General features: G+C 44.8%; 1 protein-coding gene across 1 annotated transcript in view; it reads right to left on the bottom strand.

Moving 5' to 3' along the window:
- LOC147747153 (sodium/glucose cotransporter 4-like) overlaps nucleotides 1-24,714 on the bottom strand; it is a 782,848-nt gene that overhangs the window by 88,042 nt on the left and 670,092 nt on the right. Inside the window, exon 12 of the mRNA XM_086952400.1 lies at nucleotides 18,946-19,161. Within this exon, the coding sequence (XP_086808526.1) occupies nucleotides 18,946-19,161 (216 nt within the window). The remainder of the gene's footprint in view (nucleotides 1-18,945; nucleotides 19,162-24,714) is intronic.

Genomic DNA, 24,714 nt, shown 5'->3' with positions numbered 1-24,714 from the left:
CCTAACTACTTTTAAGGGGGATCCCTCAGGAGTTTTTAAAGTTTGCACCTCACTAGGGCTACTAGTTTCGGTGCCCCTAATCTGTTGATGAGGGTGCTTTATTTGACAGGGGGCCCTTTGGGTCTCACTGTCCTTCTTGTCCTCTGCAGCCCTGGGCTGAGTAAGGCAAGGTAGAGAGGGGCAGGTTACCTGCTCCAGACTGGGTCCCACCTGAGAAGGGTCCACTGCCATCAGAGGCTCTGTCAGGCCAGGTCTAACAACCTCTGGGACAGTTCCTTCATCAGGGGTAAGATCAGTTCCCTGAGGAGGCTGATCCTTTCCTAAAGTCTGGTGAGGGGGAGATTTCTCTTCCTTCTCCATGCTCTCAGTTTGGGTGGAGTGATCCATCATTTCAGGCTTCACTACCCATGTATCTGTTTGAGTTTGGGCTGTGGCCATCACAGCCCCTCCAAACTTTTCAGGAGGAGTCTCAGTTTGGGTATGGGCTGTTACCATCACAGCCCTGCTACTCTTTTCAGGAGGGAAGTTAGCTAAAGATGGGGTTGAGGTTTGCTCAGCCCTCCCAACCTTTTCAGGAAGGACATCTTGGATTGGGGCTGTAGCCATCACAGCCCCACTAACCTTTCCATGGAGATTTACCATTCTAGAATGGGTTTGCTGTTCAACCTCAGCCCAGGCTGAGATTTCCAAATCATTACCCAGTAGGCAATCTACAGGCAAGTTTGCTGACACTGCCACTCTCTTTGGGCCAGTGACACCTCCCCAGCTAAGATTGACCACTGCCATGGGATGATTGGTTTCTATGCCATCAATGTTTGTCACCTGATATTTGGCATCAGGTAAAAGTTGCCTTGAGGGGACTAGACATTCAGCCACCATGGTGATGCTAGCCCCTGTGTCTCTGAAGGCCTCAACTTTCAAACCATTGATGAGGGGCTCCTGTCTATACTTGCTCAAAGTGTTTGGGCAAGCAGTGAAATTGGCAAACCCCATGCCAGTCTCATAGACAAGAGTATCTGAGTTAGGGGACCTGGGTAGGCCAGAGTCCACCTGTCCTCCAAAAGTAAACCCACCCAAATTCTTGGGGGTGCTCCCACCACCTGGGGGACCACTGCTAACAGTGACAGGAGGTGTTGGAGCCTTCCTTGGAGGTATATTCTCCTTATTGCCATTCTTGGGACAACAGCTGTCTGTTTTGTAATGCCCAACCTGTTTACAGGCATGACAATAAGGCTTTTTCTGGGTTGTAGAAGTGTCTTGGGACCCACCCCCATTCTTGGAGTTTTGGGGCCCTGGGGAAGTCTTTTCCTTACTTTTATCCCCACCCTTCTCTTGAGGCTTGGTAGTCTCTTTCTTTTGGTCACCACCCTGGTTCTTAGGCCTGATCCTGGTTCTGACCCATTTGTCTGCCCTCCTACCCAATTCTTGTGGGGAGGTCAGATCAGAGTCAACCAGGTGCTGATGTAGAAGCTGATTTTGACAATTACTTAAGATCTGCTCTCTCATAATTAAATTATACAATCCTGTATAGTCAGTAACCTTACTTCCCAGCAACCAGCCCTCCAGAGCCTTAGTGGCACATTCAACAAATTCAGACCAGTCCTGTGTCTGTGTCTTCTGGGCATCTCTGAACATTAACCTGTACTGTTCAGTGGTTAAGCCTAACCCATCAATCAGAGCACTCTTCAGGACCAGGTAGTTTCTAGAATCCCCATCACTAACTGTGAGGAGTCTGTCTCGGCCTCTACCTTCAAAGGAGAGCCACAAGATTGCTGCCCACTGCTCCTGAGGGATCTGCTGTACCATGCAGGCTCTCTCAAGTGCAGTCATCCATTTGTGGATATCATCCCCAGCTTTGTAGGGGGGCACAATCTTACTCAGGTTTCTTGTATCAAAGGACCTGTCTTTATCCTTCTGGATAGTGCTGCCACCAGTGGATCCTAATCCACTCTCTCTAGGCTGTCTTGCTCTAGCAAGTTTCTCTTGGGCCAGGGCAACTTCTAATTCTTGTCTCTGGATCCTCAATTCAGCCTCTCTCATTTTGGCCTCATGTTCCCTTCTCTGAGGGCTAGTCATCTCCCTTCTGGAGTGACCATGAGAACCTATAGAAGCATGGGAGTTGTTAGAGTCACCTGAGTGAGTCCTTCTCCTCCTAGGCTTTTGGTTAAGTCCACCTGGGGGTCTGAATGGGTTGTTCCCAGATTCAGTCCCAAATAGGCTTAAGTTAGCCTGGTTCAGTCTACTGACCAGCACCTGACTATTTCTGTCTTCATCTGACTCACTGCTCCCCCCTTCTGTCTCATCTTCCTCTTCCTCTTCCTCCTCTGGATCTACCTGAGGAGCTCCAGTGATGGGGGCTTCCTCATCTACTAGGATTATAGGGACAGGGGCTTCTACAGTGTCATCCTCAGAAGGATGGCCTCCTTCAGCATCCCCTGTGGGGTCTGCCTTAGAGGTCTTTAGAGTCTCAGACTGGTCCAAGATCTCTCTAAGGTGGTCTGTGGTAGGGGAAGGCCCTGTCCTCAGACCCCTTAAGACACAAAGCTGTCTTAATTCCTTAAAGGAAAAAATAGCAAATTTGGATGGTGCCCTTGGAGGGTCACTCTCAACAGGGATGTTCCCAGTGGAACCCTCTGCTCCAGACATTGCTCTAGTGTGGGTGGATGTGTTGCAATCTACCTACACTGGTGTTTACCTACTAAACCTGTCTAGTAGTTGTAGTCAGGGTGTGCTACTCCCTTTGCTCTACAACAACTAAGTTCAGTAGAACTTAAGTATACTAGTCTTGTTTTATATGTACCTAGCAGGTACCTGTATGATCTTTCAAATGATAATCTCAAATATTGTAATGGTAAAACAACAGCAAGCTCAGATCCCACCGCTGCCACCAATGTGAGAAGTTGGCCTGGTATATAATGTTCACTAATTCTAGTGATCACTTTGTACCATGCCAAGCAACCCTTATGATGATTGGTTGTAAGTCAACCTTGTAGACCAGTTATCCTAGTGGTAACGTGGACAAAGCAGTCTTAGGCTAAACTCTGAAAGGCATGTGAAGCCAGCTGTATTACCATACACAACCCCCTCGAATACCAAATGAAAGGACACCACACAGATATATATTGAAAATATATATTTAGATGTATTAACTAAAAGTATCCCCTGGACTCTTTATGAGCACAGAAGCACAAGCGTTAAATCACAAGACAGTTTAAAATACACAAAAGTTGCACAATATGGATGAGCCCTAGGGGCCACCTAAACCATATACTAAGAAAGTGGTATAAGAGATACCAATCAGAAAGGAAACAGGCCTAGGGCCTTGGGAATCACTGGAGCTGACCGAGACTAGCAGTGACTAAGTCGGGAAAGGCCCGCAGGACTCGGTGCAGTGTTTAAAGTGCACGCACTCACCAATGTAAAGTCTATGGTGCGTAAAAAGTACAAAGTTAGTTAGTTCGGAACCTTCCGAGTGACCTAGAACGCTGAAACATAAGACACAGGCCCTTGAGATGTGTACCAGTGTAGGAACACCGGCGGAGCTGAGTTACCTCACCCACAGGAAGCGGGTGCACAGGGTCGAAGTAGTGTCGGGTTTCGTCACGCTGGTCGATGGTGCTTGGAGCTGAAGATGCTGCAGGCGGCTCGAGGTGAAGAGTTCCGGTGGATCCAAGGGTGGATCTGAAGATGTGAAGACCTGAAAGCAGAGGGGACAATGTTCAAAGTCACTAGCCAGTGACTACCGTGGAACCAGGTTGGAACCAGGCGATGTCGGGTGCAAACAGGCGATGAGGTGTAGCTTCTCTCTGCAGCCACGTGGACACCGGGGGTCGAGGACGTCCAGGAGTCGGTCACGAGCTGTCCCACGCAGGCTTCTCACTGTTGGCGGTGTCGGCAACTTGATCGGAGCAAACAGGCCTTGGCTAATGCAAGCCACGCAGGAATCGAAAAATGCTTACCACTCGGACCAGCAAGATCAGAGCGGGGGCTCCTTTCTGCAGGCGCTAGGGCAAGTGTGGAGCAACCAGACCCGTAGTGTAGTTTGTCGGTCTCGTCGCCAAGATGGCCGCTGACCACGTGGCTAGTGGCCGGGATGGCGCGTCAAGTGGCACAATACAAAAGGGCCCCACGCAGATCGTGGAGATGCTGGGGGGCTGATCTTCGATGCAAGGGCTGCTCGGTGGTAGGGTTCTCAGTCCCCAAAGTACAACGTCGAGGGTGCCTCGGTAGTTGTGCTGTCAGCTTTTCGGGTGTCTTCCAAGATGTCCGGTTCCACGTCTCTCGGTGCCTCCACGGGTCCCTTCTTTGCAGGGACTGTGGATCGGGCTCTGAGAAGTCTGGGAGTCTGGGTCTTGTCAGGCTTTGGGCTCGGGCTCCGGCGGGAGGTGGCGGCAAAGCAGATGTTGAGTTGCTGGTTGGTGCCTGTGTTCACAGGGTGGCCACTCCTAGGCCACAAAGGAGATTCTCTTCAGTCTTTTGAGCAGCAGAATGTCGAAGTCCAGTCTTCTTCTTTGTTTAAAGTTGATTCAGGATGATCTGCTGTGCAATGGCACTGCTCCCACTCTTATTCCCAATCTGAGGGGTGGATCACCTACTAGGTCCCTCCTCTGGGAGGAACCAGGAAGGGGGGCGGTTACACCCCCTTTCCTTTGTTCAGCTCCTCGCCAGGCCTGGGTCTGGAAAGTCCCAGGACCGTTTGGACTGGCTTATGCACGGGGACACCTTGTGTGCCCCGGGCATGTCTGTTTCTATTCAGCCCTGTCCTACCCAATACACAAAACCCTGTCTGGGGTGGTGCTCGCACCTCCCAAGGCAGGAAACCCTTTGTCCAGGCCACCATTTGCCGAGTTTCGGTCAGCAGCAGGAGGCCAGACTCGTGTCTGTGGTGGCAGCATCCATTTTGTGATGCTGAGGCTCTTGTTAACTTTAACCGGGGTTAAGGCTACACACATGTCGTGTCCCTCTAGAAGGGTGGACTGCTATCCCCGTCGACAGAACTGTCGAGGGGATAGTATTCCAATTCATATGACACCTTACTCGACATGTTTTGATAAAGCAAACCAAAGATAGCATATAACCGCGAGGATTATAATGCACTTAAGAGTATATGTTATGGCAATATCCCGGAACAGCTTAGGGAGTGGTTCCCGACAGCTGCAGACAGGCTCAGCTCATGCTAGAGCACCATCTCACATATTTCCAAGCACTCTGCCTCCAGGATTGATGAGGCCTTCCCTAGGAGTGGCTGATAGGAACATATGTGTCCAGTTTAGGGTTAGATATAGGGATACTATATCTAAGCAAGAGGTGATTACACCAACTTACCCCAGCTGAGTGATCAGCCAGTTGTGTCAAATATGGAGGCCAGGCCAGGGGTGGCACAATACATGCTGCAGCCCCTGGTAGGCCTTGGAAACACCTATGCCCTAGGTACCTAGGGTACACTGTTACAGGGGCCAATAAGGTGAACCAGTTCCAATTGTGTATGCACCTAAGGTACATGGAGTCCATTTTAAGGAGAGAGCAATCGGCCCTGAATAGCAGGATCCCAGGCCAACTATGTCAAAAACCATCTAAACACCAGGCAAAAAGTTTGGGGGTAACCATAGTCAGATATCCACCTTCCTACACTGGGCCCCAAAAAGGAATGCCCCTCATAGCAGCTGCCCGCAATCTTGTGGTGCAGCTCAGTAAATCAACACCGGCACGCACAGTTCCTTGAGAGCCCTCTTTCACTGACGCTGTCCCGTGCCACTCCCAGGCACCAACAATGCCTAAATTTCAGCCCCACTCACCAGGGCTGATCTCCACTCTTCGGCCCAACCGAGGAAAGGTTACTGCAGGAACCCCATGAGGCTCTGATCCCCTTCTTCAGTGTCGTGGTAACCAGCGAGGCTCATTCTCCCTCTCCTTCACTGGTCGCACATGGCCCGGCACAGCTGTTGTGAGCCCTCACGAGGCTCAGCGTCTTCTCGGTCCCGCCCACAATCAGGCAGGACGTGGTCAAAGGGGGAGCCAGCAAAGCTCCGGTCCTCTTCTGGCCATCAGCTTCCTTTTTCTGGCCCAGTCCACAGTCAGGCAACCGGCGCCTGGCTTCCGGGTTGCTGTGACGTGACTCTTCTGTGTGAAGGAATCCGGGCTAGGCTCCCGCTCCACCTCTAGTCAGCACAGGGGAATCTGGGACTTCCCGGAAATGGCCTTCGTCTATCAAAAATCAGGGCTCTAAGGTGCTACTGAAGCAGGGTGTAGGCCCAACAGGTCAGTGCCAGAAATGGGGGAGCAAGGGTGTAATTCATCCTGGTCTCTCTTGAGATCAAAAATAATGCCCCCTCAATGTTGCAGCTGCCCGCAATCAATAAATCCATAGACGTTTTAAGAGCTCAAAAAGGACTTTCAGAGAAGGGTCCACTCTCCATACCTAAAAAATATGCTTTTTAAATACATAGGGAGAAAGTCATAATTTTTGGATCAAAGCCTTACGATGGCCAAATTAGGTAAGACTTAAGAGCAGCCATCAAGATGGCATCATAGTCATCTTCTGCTGTGATTCGAGTACTAGGAGTTCGCACCCAGGTGAGGTCAACTCAGCGCCCATCCTTCTGCGCCTGATAAACTGAGTAATATTAACGTCAGTAATAGTAAAATCTAATAATTACAGCGCTGAACAACAGCAGATAAGCAGTACGAAGTGTTGTATAATGCCAACCTATTATTATGGGCCATCACCGTGCAATTACTAAAAACCAGTGTGTAAACACTGGAAAGGTGTTACTGCCAATGTCAGGTGTCGCCCCTCGGGGCATTGCACTATTTACTCTGGGTCCTTTGCTGCAGTGAAAGTGTGCAAAGAAGGCCTGCTGGGTGAAAGGAGACAAGTGATGCAGGTGGGGCCTTCATTTTACCAGCTGTGTTAAACACGTGATGTCTTTGTACATTTCCTTTTAATTAAATCAAAGTAAACACGAAATTTCAATGCAATAGGACTCGCATTTACGCGGGACGTATTGCATTGCATCACGACAACGGGACGGTGGGAAGCATGGACAACGGGAGTGCAGGCAGGGGGAAATGGGGGAGTAGGCACAGACAACGGGAGTGCAGGAGGAGGAGAAGGGGGTGAGAAGGCACAGACAATGGGAGTGCGGGCAGGGAAGGGGGATAAGGCACAGACAACTGGAGTATGTGGGGAGGGGGAAGAAGGGGGCAAGAAGGCATTGGCAACGTGAATGTGGACGGGGGTGAGAAGACACAGAAAAAAAGTGCTCACAGTATAAATAACAGTACCATACCCTGCAACACTCGAAGTGAAGGGGCCAGTAGCCATGGGAGGGTACAAATGACGACATGGCCATAATAAGGAGGGTTTAACAAGCCTTGTAATCAATTAGAAGACAGCATTTACGAAGAACAAAGATACAAGCCAATCAAAAAATAGGTGGGGCAGTGGGCAGGGCTTCCCTTATGTAGTGAACTACCACAGATCTTCCCTAGAGCAGCGCTTGTGCTCTGACTCTCGGCTCGACCTAAAAAGTGAGAAAAACAGAGCCAGTTGTTCTTTCTTTTATCATAAAGTGGCAGTGGTTAAATCATGGGATCTAAATGGGGCACCTGCTAAACAGTAATCTTAAAACTTTGAATTAAGTTATTTTTTCATGTAGATGATGGGCTTGTAACAACCAGACACTTCCTCCCCTGTTTTCCGCTGACGATATTAGTTATTTTAATTTCAGCATGCTGTGTATGTAGCGTGGCCTACATCAGACCATTACACAACCAGGATGGACTTCGACTGCCTCATACAAGCAGAACTGATGATACATTATGGACTCTGCACATTTATTCTTGCAGACTTTATAGTTTGGAGTAAATCTGTCTGCTTAGAAGCACCATCTGTCACCAGAAAGTCACTCCAATTGCAATGTAGTGCTCTGTGCTGCTTTGTGCTACTTTGCACCGAGGCCGAAATGAAAGAAACAAGGGAACCCTACTCACAACGGAACCAGGGTGTAGACTTTATATAGAAAACAGTGGTTCCAGTGGAATAATATGTTCAATTTGTATGGTAATGTTAAAGCATAATAGCAATAAAAACAAGGGTTATAAGGGATGTCAAAGAGAGGAAAGAAGGCTCACAGCGAAGAATTCTGATAATGCAGTTGTATTTATATAGATAAAACAATGTATATACATTTACAATAATCTTTCAGTGCAAAAAGTGTCCCCAGTGTATATATGAAGAACCAAACGAACAATTGAGTGATTACTGGTGACTGTATTTACAAGGTTTCTGTGCAATTCTTATTTCAAGGAAAGCGATCAATCTGAATATGTACAGGATAGATATACAGACACTCTACACTATCATAAGTGCTGTTTGCAAGGTTCGTTTTCCTTTTTATCGTCAACGGCGTTTCGACCCTGTGATGAATAGAGGGTCTCATCAGGACCAACAGTAGGGGGACATCTGATTGTCAAAGTGAAGGTCACGTGCGGTGTGGGGTGTAAACCCTGTACAGGAAGGTGAATAAAAAGTACTCACAGTGAACCCAGCCGGGTTCACTGGTACAGTAGACTGGCCAATGGATGTAGTCAAGGGTGGGGCGCAGTAGAGATGGAGCGCGATGCTGTCTCAAGGTAGGAATAAATCCAGAAGGCTTGAATTCGCCCGAATGGGTCGATTGTTTATCCAGGGTAAAACCTCAAGTAATTGCTTCAATGGCACACGGGCAGTCCGAGTGAATCCGACTGCTCTGACGAGGTTGTTTACATGATGCAGACTCTGAAAATTCTATTTTAAATGTTTATTTTTTTCTGGATTTATCGGCAATACTCATCCATATAGTCGAGGTCCACACTTCATCCGTTTAGTGACTAAACCCCAAAACAGAGCGTTAGTTAGCCAATTCAGGTTTCTAGTTAAGGTTTAAACCTCCTGGATGTTGTTTTTTAACCAGATATAAGAACATTTTTGAGGTAGCAATGTTTTCACAGCACTGGCACGTTTCTGGGAGGATGTGGCTCATTGGTACACTTTAAGAACTCTTACCTTGGCATTAATTGCTCAGACAGCTTTTTATAAAATGGTAACGCTCTACCAATCAATTTTTTTTACAAAATACATCCTACCAAATGCAAGGGTACCTATTTGATAAATTGAATGTAGACAGTCGTAGTATACTATTGAACAGGGCACCCCTACAATCTCCCTTACAATTGTGTACGCATGTAAAGGGTGTTGGGATTGCATTGCCAGACTTATGCAAATGTTATCTGGCTTTCTCATTTGGTCTCATTTGGTAGTGGTATGCAAAGTGGCGTTTGATTCCCAACTGCAGTAATTTCTGACAATAGATCAACATGCTGTGGCACTCTGGGAGGTAAAATTCGGAGGGCATGAATAGTCTAAATCTAACTAGCAGTTGATACTGCTTTGCAGAGGAAGATAAGTTCTCTGAGGGAGTTGACCAGCAGCTGTCCAGTGCAAAGCAACAGTTAAGGAAATTTTTTGTAATAGAAGAGATAAATAGCTCACGGATGTTCCACCAATGGCTATATGAAGAAAGCTGATAGGCAAATTCTTGGCCTGCCTAACTAGGGTGAAGCAGGAAGCCACATTGATTACAGAACTGCAGGAGCCAGGGGCGGGGGTTCAGGATTCTGAAAAGGAAATTGTGGCGAAAATTGTTCTTGATCACTACAATAAGGTGTGTGCGACTAAATATACTGTTTCAAGGAAATCAATACATCAGTATTTCCTAGATATTAATTTACCAAGTATCCAGGCAGAGGGATTAGTGGTCAATATTATTCAACTAGATACCCAGCAGGCTTTAGCCTCTAAGCCCCCTGGAAAGGCCTGTGTGAATGACAGATTTCCAACAGAGTTCTATAAAGCATTTCAAGAAGAGTTAATATATTTTTAGTAGAGCTTTTAATTTTGTGGAAACCGGTGGAGAGGTTGTATCAACTTTTAAGGAGACTACCATAATCAGATTTGTTAAAAAGGGGAAGAATCCCAGTGATGTAAATTCATATAGACCAATCAGTCTATTAATACTGATTATAAAGTCTTAATGAAAATCTGGGCAAATTGTATTTCTCCTGTAGCTCAGAAGATTATCCACAACGATGAGACAGGTTTCCTGGCAGGAAGACAAATGTCATCCACACAGGATTTATGATTCATGCACTAAACTTCTTTAAAGTTAAGCAGATACCCTGACTTATAATGATGGTAGATGCTGAGAAGGCATTTGACCTTGTCAATTTTGACACCCTTTTCTATGGTCTTAAGAGGGTGGGGTTTCCTAGTCTAATCACTAATATGATGTGTAAAATATATTAAGGTGCAGAGGCCCAGGTTTTTGTCAACTCCAACTTAGCAAAAACCGTAGATATAAAAACAGGGAACTCTGCAGGGCTGTCCCGTGTTGCCCGTGCTACTCACTTTTTTTTATTGAAACATTGATGGTCAGGATCAGGGCAAATATGGGCATAGAAGCGCCAATAGAAGGCATGTCTAAATTAAAACTGTTTGCGGACAATATAATTCTACATCCCAGGCCGGAAGAATGAAAATATAAGAACGTTGTTGGCCAAGTTTGCACAGTTTCAATCAATAGGAGGGTATAAAATGAATCATAACAAAACAGAAATATTAATGCTTATTGCCTCTTGTAACCTCCCCAGCAATCTTTTTTTAAATGGCAGTATTTATTTATTTATGAACTGTGCGATTACTTAAAATCATTACAGTATAGAAAAATACAGTTTGGTTCAATAAAATACAGTAAAATGCAATAAAACCCCCCCCCCCGCTCGGTATACACTGGTCTGGCCCATTAGTACCGATATTTGTTCTCGGTGCGGACTATATTCACTGGTGCTATACATTATTAAAAGAATTAAAAATTTAGAGTCAACGTGAGACCTCGCTTACTAGAGTCTGGAGGGCATATATAAGTTCGACATCCTCAGTTGCACTGTGGACTACATTGGGCCCAGGGTCGGCACCGGTTGGATACCTCTGACCGATGGAACCCTTTTCTTTTCGGCGGCTCCCTGTATTATCTATGGATTGCCAACTTTGGGACGGCGGGTCACAGGGCTCTTCGGGATGGTATCCTTTAATTGGTCTTCGAGTGCCATTTTAATTTGATGGATGAACTTGCCTATCCTAGCTAGTAAACATGTTGTGGTTTCAGAGAAACACCAATCCGAGGCCTCTTTGCAAGTTCTGTGGCCCAAGATGCGTAGTGCCGGACGTAGCAGACGCTGTCGGTCGCTGGCCAGCTTGGTACAGCAACATAGCAAGTGTAGCCAGGATTCTCTGCGATAATTGCAAAGTCGGCAGGCAGTGGCTCCGTCCGAGCGTGCCCAGCGTGGATTGAAGTCCGTTATCCTGAGGGCCAAGAGGCGCATAAACAACATTTTCTGTCTTGCTTCGGTTGTTAGCGAGTTTTGTAAGTATGGTTGAGGTTTACCGGGAGTGTAGGACTTGTCCAGGGCCAACGTTAGTGGGTTGGGCCGGAGCGAGGAAAGGTCTAGCTCAAAGGAAATGGACTGGACTTGGCGCTTGACGGCTTTTGCCCAGGCGGAATATGGAATTTTGTGTAGGTGCAGACTCCGCCCCTCGATCTTCAGAAGTTCAATGGCTAGTTCCACCTGGGCTTTCCATGGGGAGCCTGCTTCGCCAAAGATGGTTTTTAGCGCGTGCTTTAAGGTGTTTTCGGGCGACTTCAGAACTCTGATGTAGTATTTTAGCAATTCCCCCAATAGTATCAGTTCAGGACGTTTCAGGCCTATTTCCAGTCTCACCCTGTTATTCCTAGCCTGTTTGGGGGCCCGTAGCACCATCTTGTATGCTTTCACCTGTGCTGCTTGGACCACTTTCTCAAAAGCCCCTGGGTAGGCTATATGGCCGTACGTGATAGCGGGGATCAATTTGGCCCTGAGTACTGTCAGCATCGGATATGCAGAGGGACTGTCCAGGCTGTGGCTTAGACGTCTTAGAGATGTAATTATTTTGTCGATTTTTGGTTTAAGCGCCTTCAGATGTTTGACTGCGGTGGCCCTCTCTGATACCCATGTGCCCAGATAGTTGTAGGATGGGGCCGTGGTGATTCGGTGTTCCCCCAGAGACCATGAAAATTTAGTTTTGTGTGGATATTTACCAAAGATTATTATCTTGGTCTTGCTCACATTAATATGTAACTCGTTCTCCTTGTTGTACGTCGCAAGACTGTTTAAGGCTCTTTGGAGGCCTACCCTGGTGTGGTCCATAATTACTGTGTCATCTGCGTACTGAAGCGTACCCAGAACCAGCTTCCCCAGTCTGGGCGGTGCTAGGTTGGCATCTTTCAGGGCGTGCCCCATGTCTGCAGTGTACAGGTTGAAAAGCAGGGGGGCCAGAACACACCCCTGCTTTGATCCAGAGTCAGTGGAAATTCTTGTGGTTACAGATGTGGCGCTTAGTTTCACCTGAACCCAGGTCCCCTCGTAAAGTGCTTTTATGGCCTTTAGAAGATCTCTAGGGATCCCACAATACTCTAGTTTTGCCCAGAGCCGGCATCTGTTCACACGGTCGAAGGCCGTTGAGTAGTCTATAAAGCAACAGAACAGGGGCAGCTTATTCCGCATGTTGGCCTTCTGAGCGAGGTACGAGAGCGCTATGATGTTGTCCAGCGTGGAACAGTTAACCCTGAAGCCGGTCTGTGAGGGCGGGAGTATGTCGTTCTTATCCACCCAAGTTTCCAGGTCCTTAAGTAGCAGGCGGGCATAGATCTTGGCTTCAATGTCAAGAAGGGCTATCAGTCTGTAATTAGCCGGATTCGAGTGGTCACCTTTTTTGTGGATAGGAAAGAGAATTGAGCCTTTCCAGGAGAATGGCAGGGTTGCAGTTGTGAATGCGTGGTTAAGTAGAGGAGTAAGTTTGGAAGCGAAGAATGCAGGATCTTTCTTAAAACCCTGTGCGGGGATTCCATTAGGGCCTGGGGCACCGTCGGTTCTGATGGCTTTGATGTATTTTGCTATCTTCGCCTCCGAGAATTTTCCAGGTACGGGCGGACTTGAGACATCGTTCAAGGCACTTTCAGGGCTGATGGTAGCTGCCGCCGCCTTGGGCCACCCGGTTGTACCGTGAGACGTTCGATTTGACTCACAAGTATACAGCCCCTTTGCATATTGTTCCCATACTTTTCCTCCAACACTGTTAACCTTATGTACACCACCTGATGACAGGCTGTTGATGTAGCGCCAGAGCTTGCTAATATCTTTGCCTTTAATTATGGAAAACACTGTCAGCCGATTCTGTTCGATCCGTTTTCTTTTCAGATCCCAGATGTTCTTTTTGTACTTGGCTCGCAGAACGGCAATGGGGAGCCCCCCTGGCAGGTAGATACCTTTCTTTTTTGCTCTCACTGCCTTGTTGAGTGCATGCTTGGCAAGCTTAAGACTGTGGGTTTTTTGGTGACCTGGGATGAGATTTTTTTGTCCGTTTCTTGATTGGTGGGTATTGCCCAGGCACATCAGTAAGTCATTGGTCAATGTTTCCCATAGGTGTAATATACATTCACTTTCTTGTGGCCATGGTACTGTCTCCCTATTAGCTATGAATGCATTAAGACTGTGGCTAAGATTGGTCGACCATTTTATTCTTTTAAGGACCTAATGGTGTTCTTCGCCTGTTGTCATACCAATTACGGCGTAGGAGTCCGCCTGTTCTCGTGTCAGGTTGAATGTGACACGAAGGGGTCTATGGTCGCTTTCGACTCGGTCGTCCACAGTGAAGTTGCAAAGTTTGTTAGCCAGTCCTGCATTGATGAAGATATAGTCTATAGTGGAGACATTTCTGAAGGTCGGATAGGCAGACCTTGCGGGGTAGCGCATTTTTTGTATCCCGTGGGTGGATTGCAAGTTGTAATTTGCTAAAAGTTCAATCAGTTGGGCTGACTTCCTGCTGGGTGGTTTCATGGGTAGCAGATCCAGGCCTCTCAGGTTAAAGTCACCGACTATGATTACATCATAGTGCAAGCGGCTTATTAGTAGATCTTCCAGGGCGGTGGTGAATGATTCCAAGCCGTGTGGAGAGTGAAGTTTTGCAGGGTTGAGATAACAGTTGATTAATACAAGCGGTCGGGTTGTTTGGTCCGCTCTCAGTCCTTCTATTGAAATAGCTTGTAGGTCCGGTGGCTCCAGAGATAGTTCTTTTACTTTTAATTTGCAGGCGTGGCTTACAAAGATTGAGAGACCCCCTGACGGGCGACCAAAGATCGTCCTTTTGGTTGCTGGTTTGAAATATTCGTGGTAGCCAGCGATTGGTGAAGTGGTCCTTGCCCAGGTCTCCTGGATACATAGTATGTCCCCCAGTGCGAGATAGTCATGGGTGGCTGTAACCCTGCGGATGTTATTTAACCCTGCAATGTTCCATGAGATGATGCTAAGGTTGCGAACCTGGCCTCTTGGTGGGCATACGCGACTGATGTTTACGTATGTGTGGGGGGGGGGGTTAGGAGCCCCGTCTCCATGTGTCCTCCGAAAGGGCCGGTCCTTGCTGAGGTCGTTGCGCGATACGCTGTTTTTCTTTTAGCAAGAGTTTGATTTTTAGCGGGGGTCTTGGCCTCCCGGCTTTCAGTCCCCCGTCAGAACACGTGGAATTTGTGCCTTTGAGAACAGAGATGGCATGTTGTAGACCATAGTGTGGTCTGAGGACGTGCGGGTATTTTGGAACCCTGGGGGCGGTGACTTCTATACCCCATTCTGCCAGTTGGGATGATTATTGGAGGACAGCTTTTTGGGCTTGCTGGTTTGCTAGTCTGACTATGGTGGAATCACCGTGAGTATCTGTGTCCAGGCTCTTGAACTTCACCCACTCGATCATCCCCGAGGTGATGTGTGCCAGGGGTTCAATGTGGCCGAAGAGTCGTACGATATTGGACCTGTTCAGGATGTCGAAGGAGTCCATGGCTGTAAATCTGGGGGTGAACAGCAGCTCGTAAGTTTTTAGTGGTTTGTTATTTTCTGAGGAGCGCCATTGTGCCCCTTCACCGGGGGACACATCCCTCTGATGAAATGGGTGTGCAATGATTGCGTGACGGTCACCTGGGCACTGTCTGTCCGAGTTCGTGTTTGGGGGGCTTGCCTCTCTTGACAGTCCTTGCCACTCATCACTGATAGCGTTCGAAGAACGTTGTTGGTCAAGTTTGCACAGTTTCAATCAATAGGAGGGTATAAAATGAATCATAACAAAACAGAAATATTAATGCTTATTGCCTCTTGTAACCTCCCCAGCAATCATTGACGCCAAGTGCTTTCCAGTAACCCGATTTGATACCTCAGGGTAAACGTAACTAATTCCTATGCAGAATTTTATACTTTAACATGAGGCAAGGCTAAAACAAATTAGAGATTTATTAGATAGATGGTCACATCTCCTTCTTACACTCATTGGCCGGGTCGCTCTTATAAGAAAATCCTCTACCTTAAATAATTATTTTATTCACTAATGTCCCAATATGAATCAATACGATATATAAAAAAAAACTAGAACCACTCTTTCGACAGTTTGTCTGGAACAAGAAGGCACCAAGGGTAAAATATGCAGCGCTGCAATTGTAAACTAATCAAGTGGGACTGGCATTGCTCCAGATACGTATGGATTATAAAGAGTCTCTCATAGACATATTGTTTCATAATTGACCTTAAGGGATCCTTAAATAGCTTCTTTTTCGATAAATGGTGAAGAAAGCTGGTTCTCAGCTCCCGGTCTTCATAAAGACAGCCAAACTGCAGAAAAAAATGTGGTATAAGACACTACATGAGTATCGTCCGAAACTCTAGTTATTATATTCCAGAAAGACTATGGGTGCAGGATATGAATATCTGCAGCTAAGAGAATGTAAAGCTACGAGCTCACATATTCAGTCCAGCCAGTTAAGGTTTTGGAATGTTAACAGCCTTAGAGAGCTGGGCCACTTTTTGGTGGGAGGGAGATGCATTTCTTGGCAGGAACTTCAAGCTTGGTGCGGGTATCGTTGCAATCTATTTTTGTTTGGGTATCTACAGATTACCCATCTAGTGAAAAAATACTGCCTCGTGTCTAGTGCAGGTTCATCACCACTAACGGGTGATTTCTTTAAAGCAAAACTAAGAAGTGTGGGTAATTGGCACAGAGTTTTGCAGAGGCAAGGGGAATGCTGCCTAATAAAGAATGATTTGAATAAAATTACAGACACGCAATGTTCCTTCTCTGAGGTCAAGTGGCAGACGATCTGACAACTTGGTAACAAGGCCTTAAGGGCTGCCAACTTTAAGCAAATGTCATTTTTGTCATGCTGGATTACTTATTATACTCCTAAATCCCTCCATAGGATGTATTCTGAATTGGACGATAGATGCTTTCGCTGCCAGCGAATGTGAGCAGGCGATTGATGACATAATTTTTTCACCTGCCAATGCTGGCCCAGTTTTGGGAAAAAAATGTTGGTGCTCTTAGTAAAGGCCTGTAGATAGGAGTTGATCTGGAGGCTCATGTGGCTCTCTTGGCTTGCCAAAACAGAGGTCAGCTTTGCTAAAAGAGGGAGAGTTTTTATGCGATCTCCTCTATCATGGTACAACCATTGATTCTGCAGAATTGTAGGACAACTAGAGTACCTACCCAGAATATCACAATAAAATGATTCGTACAAGGAAATTTGAAAAAGCCTATGCAAAAAGGGTCGGAGCGACTAAAAGGTTTACTGGGGTTTGGACATAAATGGAGGAAGTAGAAAGGGATGAAGTGTAAATCATAGTAAATTATATCAGAGCTTCCTTCAGCCGTAAGCCTCTTTTAATTAACCCTGGGCGTAGTGTGCGTAGTGGGGCTACGCGAAGCTACGCAAAGTGGGCGAGAAACTACGCCCACCTGCGCACTTCACGTAGCCCCACTATGCGCTGCATGCCCCCCTCCCTTACATCCCTAATTTTATTAAATGGGCACATCAAAATAAATAAAATGCACTTACCTTGTCTGCGGCATCCCGGGGCTCCCTCTGCTCGTTCACGCCTCAGTCTGCTAACCAATGCGCATGCGCAGCGGCGCGCATGCGCATTTCTCGTGAGAAATGCGCATGCGCGGCCGCCTGCGCATGCGCATTGGTTAGCAGACGGCGGCGTGAATGAGCAGAGGAAGCCCCGAGACAAGGTAAGTGCATTTTATTTATTTTGATGTGCCCATTTAATAAAATTAGGGATGTTCGGGAGGGCGGGAGGGAGGCGGGTGGCGGGCAACTTCGCTACGCCCAAGGAGTGGGCGTAGTGTTGCGTGCTTCGCCTACTTTCCAAAAGGCGAAGTAGGCAACACTACGCCCACTTCGTGGGCGTAGCGAAGTCCTTCGCCCAGGGTTACTTTTAATACCTGAAGGTCTCATCGATGACCAAATCTTATGAGCTTTAGCGCAGCAAACCTGAATCTTAGGCCGAGTCGCGGTTTGACGTCACCAGCTTGACTCTCGATGATGGGTCAGTCAACTTATAGAGCTTTTGATGGAAACACTCCAAATGGTCTTAAACTTCTGGATCTTGTTCCAGGAGGGCCTTCTGGGGTCTTGAGGTGTCCCAAGCACCACTCCAAAGGGCCAGAAGCTCTGAGTTGCTCCTTGGGAAGCTGGGACTACAAGACCCACAAGGCACCTGGTCAAATCTTTGCAAGTCCAGGTGCAGCTGGTCAGCTGGGTTCTTCTTGGTAGAGCTGATACAGGTGGAGCTCTTTTCAGTTGTTGCTTCCAGGGAGTCCGCTACTCCACTTTTTAGAGAAAGGAAACTAAAGGTCTTCACTTGGTGAAGCCCAATGTGTGCAGCAGGTGAAGTCCTTAAAAGTGCAGTGCTCTTGGTGCAGACCATCAGTTCAACAGAGCAGTCCTTCTTCTTGTTTCTACCAGGTAAAGATCTGAGTTGCTATGCAGCTCGCTCCTATTTCTCCATGTTTCTGGGCTGGCAAGAATGGGATATTCCTGGCCACTTCACACCTCACCAGAGCAGTTTGGGTCAGCCTGTCAAAGACTGGCCAATCAGGAGATTACACTCTTGTTGAAAATCCATAATTTCAGAACCTTGGGATACTAGAGTAACATGAAAAGACTATGCTATGGTAACTGGGTGAATTTCCATCTAAAACAAAGGGCAGATTGCCCTTCCCTTCTTGCCTAATGTACCTATTAGTTTGTGTCCGTTTTATACAATTCTTTATCTGCTGCCCTGTTTTTCCCCACTGGCCTAAATTCATTAGTTTTCCACAGGGACAACATGGGTTGTTTGCGTTATTAGATCGTTTGCATTTAGCCAATTACAGTATCATCAGTACCATTCAATGTAACTCCTACTCAGACCATTCTCAGATATGCCTTGAATCCTTGTCCTTCAGACTGGAAAGGGCCTCACATTGCGCTTACATTAGGTAATATCTCACATTTGATCATCATCATGTGTGCCACCACACACCACGTTTCAGCAAACTGATAGTGAAATTGCAAAGTTCATGTAAACAGGCAGAGACACAGGAACAACCCTATTTTTGAATTTGGGAGCACCATCCTAGTTGAGAGGTATAGACTTGCTTGCCGATGTTACTATAAGTACATAAATCACTTGTTAAAGTTCTCAGTTTAATCTGGCTTTGTTCAAAGCAATTAATAAACTCATATTTCTGTGACTATTGCTTTTTTACTTTTGTTTGGGTATATCACACCTTCTATTCATATGGACAAGAAAGAATGGGAACAGTCTTCAGCTTTTTTCAAATTGTCTTCTGAAAAGTTTTACTGTGAGGGTATACTGAATACTATCCCACCTAATTACCTTCCCTAACAGTGCACACATAGGAACTCACACAGAAACCACATTTAGAATGTTCTCACCACAATTTCCCCCCACAAATATTCAAATTTTAAAAGTGGCAAATATGCTTACACTCTCATCTGGGATTGAAGGGGTACATAGGCTCACAACTGTACTGATGATGGCAGTCAGTGCAAAAAGGATCAAAGCAAAATGCAGGTAATGAATATCTTTCAGAACAGAGGGACGTGTGTCCACCTCGCCACAATGCGGTGCTTGATAGACGAAGTCCATGATCAGGCGTATCGCTCCAACAACCAATCCAATGACGAGACCCCAAAAAGCACCCTATGAAACAAAGACAATTAAAAATAAGGATGGGACCCCTGAACCATACGGTGTGAGATATCCTAGAAGGAGGCTAGTAATATTTAGAGAAAATCGCATGCCTTTACATAGCAGCCAGTTTTAACCACTAATAGACATGAATACTAATAGGTTAATGCATTTTTTTGCCCAAACAATGGAAAAGAAAGCATTGTAGAAATTAAGTTTAACAGTAGTTTTGTGACTAATACATGGTTGCTGTAGAGCCCACTATCAAGCACAATCCAACACTTAATAAAATAAATGCCTTTTCTTGCAAAAAATAATCTAGATTGGTTAAAGAGCTAATAATATTTCACAGTTAAAAGGAAAATGGGTGGATCAGCATGTAAAATAGTGAATTTTAAAAAGAAAACTTGAAACGTATCCAAGCTCATGTGTAAATGAAACTGGTGATACATTGGTTTGAATAAAAAAGTGAACATTACCTGTGAATACTTATAGAGACAAGATATGCATGCCAATTAAATCATTTGGTTCCACAACTGTATCATTAACGATTGGGTGCCTAATCACTAAGGTAAATTTTAGGCCTGGGCGAAGCACTACGCTACGCTCGCGGAGTTTGCGAAGTTTGCGCAACTTCGCACTACGCAAGCTGCACGTAGCACAGTGCGAACATGCGTAGTGCAGCGTAGCGTAGTGCAGCGCTCATTTTTTGCTTGTTCGCGGTCCTGAACGTCATGTTCGCGACCGCGAGCAAGCAAAATGACATCCCGGCGAGATTCTCAACGCAGGGAGGTAAGGTTTCTCATTGTGAGTGGTTGTGCATGCTCGCGACCGCTCTCAATGAGAAACTACCAGTTCGCGTTGAGAAAGCTGCAGCTCGAGTAATATTTACTCGAGCAGCAGAAAACTACAGCTCGCACTGTGCAAGATGCCGTTTTCAATGATTGCACAGTGCCGGATGCTTGTCCGCACTGTGCAATTATTGAAAACGCATCTTGCACAGTACGAACATGCTACTACGCAGCTCGCGTAGTGCTACATGAAGTTCGCGTAGTGCGAAGTGCACTTCGCGTAGCTTCGCGTAGCGCTACTATGCGAACTACGCCCACCCTTAGTAAATTTACACATGAACACACCTACACATGGCTTCTTATGTCTATTCATCATTTCCACGTGTAAACTTACAACAAAGTGTGGACATGTAACCTAATTTACAAATATATATTACTACTAGTAACTTTTCACACATAAGCACAGTTCTTCACCACAGAGGCGGAGGCATCCTATGGTAAATATAGAAAACGTGTAAATACTTATTGATATTGTTGAAAAACGTAACAATATTATAGGCTAAACATTAATTTAAATTAATGTTATCCATTTATTTTAAATGTAGAACAAAATAAAAAAAAATGCTTCAACACTACTACCTTAAAGAATAACTTTATTTCGGTTCAGAGAACCATAAAAGTTTCACATTAGAAATATTTACAATTCAAAAAACTTCAATGAAGAAAGATTAAAAACAGCATTTCATAATGTTTCAGCAAAAGGCAAATAAAAAACATCATATTACTTCCTTAAAAAACAAGGTCATACCCTAATAATTCTATACCAATTTCTTTCTAATCATGACAGAGTCACAAATGAAGTTTGCTACAGCGATGCAGATATCGGAGAAGGCCAATGAGTGCAAATAATTAAAACCTTCGTTACATGAACAAGGATGAATATTCATTAATAATGGAAGGAGAAATCTGATTCTGTCCGACTTATATAATGTCCAAAATAATACTGCTAACTTAATTTTATTTTAATATGTAATTAATATAAATATAATAAATGGAATGAATGTATTAAATTGAATAAAATGAAATGTTTGTTTTATGTTTTATTAAGAAAGCCTTACCTAAATTAAAATGTATTTATTTATTTATTTATTATGTATTTAAAACATTCTAAAAGTTAGGTATACAATGAATTCATTATAACAAGTATGTAATGAACCAATTTTATGTAAAAGAAAATGAAGTTACATTTATTTAATTAAAAGATATGATTAATATTTTTTTCCTGAAATAACAGCTTTATTTCCTAAAGTGTTCCTCTTTAGGTCCCTGCCTCCATTGTCTTTAATGGGAGGGTTGTGCAGTACCAGCAGTGTGTGATGTTGAACATACTCTTGGTCTGAGCCGGAGTCCCTTTACTACTGTTTTGGGCCCTTTTTGGCTGTAGTAAATTTAGTGGCGCAGTGTGTAAATAGTAATTGGCTAATTGTTTTACAGCTAGGTGTCTTTACTACCCCAAATCCTGCCTTATCCTGTCTTAAGCCCCTAACATTTAGTAGTAATCATTCCCAATTGTCATGCCACTCCCCAGTCCATTTCACATTTACCACTTAGTAGTAAATGTATTTGTGTGAGGAAAGACCCAAAACAAAGATAGAGAATGCGAATGTGGAGATTTCAATCCATAGGTTTGTGAATTGAATTGTATAGTAAGTAGCACTACTTTATGTACTGTTAGTGCAGTTTATATAAGGCCATCAGTATTTATATCAAAAAAGTTGTCTTGACAGCAAATGGTAAACATGGACGGTATGGACTAAAATGGAAAAACCTTATTTAAAAAAACCTGTCAAGGCCTATTACATCATTTTAAGAATATAACAATCATCTTAACATTTAGCATGAATCCTAGTAGAAGCACACCAATTAATTGAATGACACAAAGCAAAGCTGTAGAATTTGTATCATGCAGAGGGGTTGGAAAGAAACCAACATAAACAGACATTTGTGCACATGCTAATATTAAATAAAAGCTGATAGCTGTAATAGGTTTACTGCATTTGCAAGAGGAATGCAGCATGAACATTCGGGGGTGCATACCATTAATGACTGAATGAGGGCTGCCTCAGAGAAAATACTTTTTAGGCTATAAATGTATTTATTTATTACAGCGATTCTTTGAAGCCAGTTTGAAAGACAGAATAAAGGTACACAGTTTCCTGAAAACAGAAATTTAAAGCAACTCAAATAGAATATATGCGATCACTCATGAAAGAGTGCATGGAGGTCGAGGCAAAGAAAGAAGATACTGAGAGACGGAAATCAGAGGATAGGTTTGGGTATTCAATGAAATCAATGAGCATTGAGTGAGTGGATCAAGAGAATAAAACACTTAAAGACAATAAAGATATATTGGAATCTGAAATGGAATGATAAAGTAGTCAAAAAAGCGAAGCAGGCTGTGGAGAAGTATCAGTATGATAGGCAAGAGTAAAGAGAGGGCAGACAAAAAATATTTGAATAGTTTGGAGAGAAATGATAAAGTATTTTGGAAAACCTACATATAACAAGCATTGGCAGAGCCAATGGGTCTGGTCTTTCAGATAACTTAATGACCTCAAGTAATTATAAGATGTCCTTCTTGAGTCAGAAGAAACAGAGAGAAGTCTTTAACAAGGCGGCAGCCCTTGAAAAGGTTACTTAGATGTCCCTCTCAAGTCAGAAGCAGACGCTTAACATTCCTGTCACAAAGTTGCAATAACTAATGCTTTTGCTAAATGACCATCTTCATTAAGATGCAACTGCTTCAAACGTCCTTTAGAAAGTTCAGGACGTATGGCTTCAACATAAAAATTTACATATCCATCTTTACTACTCTAATAAATTGTGCATGGTTTTGACAGGATAAGTAAATAGCCAATGTTGATAAATGATGATAAATCAATAGCTCAACTTGTGCAAACAATAATTTTATAAACTCGTAAAGCCTCAAATTGCTACTTGAGGTCCCTCATGAGTCAGACACTAAGGGGCAGATTTATGATGGCCTTGCGCCGCAATTGCGTCACTTTATTTGACGCAACTGCAGCCCAAACAATGCGCCCTATTTACAACGTGACGCATCTAGGAGATGCGTCACGTTGCAAAGCCCTGCGCCATAAGGAGGCGTTCCTGCGCAGGGGGGGGCGTTCCTGTGCAGGAACGCCTCCTGAAAGTGGCTGAGTGAAATCTATGAGATTTCACTGAGTCACTTACTGGACAATGCTGCGTCAAAACCCTGCGCCTGCTTGAAGCAGGCGTAGGTCTTGATGCAGCATTGTGTAGATGGGGCACCCCCGAGCCTTGCTGGAGCTGCGTCGCGCTTGCGACGCAACTCCAGCAATGCGCCACATTTCCGGCACAGATGCGTCACCCATCTGTGCCATTTTTGCACCATGGTGCGCCGCATTATAAATGCGGCGCACCATGGGTGGTGTAGCTGTGGCGCACTGTGGCGCATGTTAACTGGCGCATCCCTCGGGATGCGCCAGTTAACATAAATCTGCCCCAAGATCTTCAAAACTTTTTCCTAGAGCTACAGTTCCTCAGGGCTTTACTAGAATTTAGTCTTGGGTCAAATGAGAGAGCATTGAAATTCTTTCAAAAAGTTGCAGTTCCACTAGTCGTTACGAGGTATGCCTCTCAAGTCAAAGGCAACAGCATTGATATTCTTCCATGTAAGGTGCAGTCCTACAGGTCATTACTAGGTGTCCTCCTTGAGTCAAATAAAAAAAGCATTGAAATACTTAAATGAAGCTTCAGTTTCACTAGTCCTTACTAGGTGTCTCTACTGAGTCAGATGTGAAAGCACTGAAACAATTACAAGATTTTTTTTTAAACTTTTTTTTTTGAAAATACATGAGTAACAAACAAAGAGAAAGGCCAGGCATATAAAATAATATGAAATAAAACAAATTAGCGATAACATCTAACCAGAATCCATAACCAACTGTACAGTTAATACTTGGCAACACATATGTACAGGGGAGAAAAAAAGAAAAGAAAAATAGAATGAACTGATCAAGATACAAAGAAGAGGACACATCATATTAGTACCAGAGAGAGCAGAGGGGTTTCCATATCTATATCCATTATCAGGCTGCCTTTCAGAGCATATAAGCTATACTCGATAATAAACATAACAAAAAAACTTGCCCACCAGGCATCAAATGATGGAGCATCTTTTTGCAGCTAACAAGAGGCTATACAGAGCCTAACCACAGCTGCGGCTACAAAAATCAAATAGACAGCATTACTGGGTGCTGTATCCGCAACTGCACCCATGTCTACACCCAACAAAATCTGCATAGGTGATAAATGTGTAGGTACTCTCAAAATTACAGTTAAGAACTTGTCCACCTGCTCAAATAACCTCCTTAACTGCCCACATGAGTAAAAAATATGTACCACATCAGCAGCTGGAGCCCCGCAGCGAAAGCATTTTCCCTCCTAATCCCCACCCCATTTTGCAATTTTAACAGGTGTCAAATACAAATAGAAAATGGTCTTGTAATGTTAGGCAGCTAAATTCGCAGACATGAATAGTAGTCCAGCTAGCTCAATGTAAGTCTCCAGCAGTATGCCGTGGCATCCTAATCTATACTCCCATTTATGAGTATGATCTTCCAGGTCATTAGGCATTGTATCAAGCATGAGAGTATAGAGTGTACCAATTTGTGCCGCCTTTCTGTTTGCTTCAATAAGGGGGTTAGGTTGTATATTCCAGCGGGCTTTCAAC

The sequence above is a fragment of the Lissotriton vulgaris genome, chromosome 1_1 (genome assembly GCF_964263255.1).
Source record: "Lissotriton vulgaris chromosome 1_1, aLisVul1.2, whole genome shotgun sequence".
NCBI classification, from domain to species: domain Eukaryota; kingdom Metazoa; phylum Chordata; class Amphibia; order Caudata; family Salamandridae; genus Lissotriton; species Lissotriton vulgaris.
Note: the sequence above shows the minus strand (reverse complement) of the source record. Positions and strands in the feature narration are given on the sequence as shown.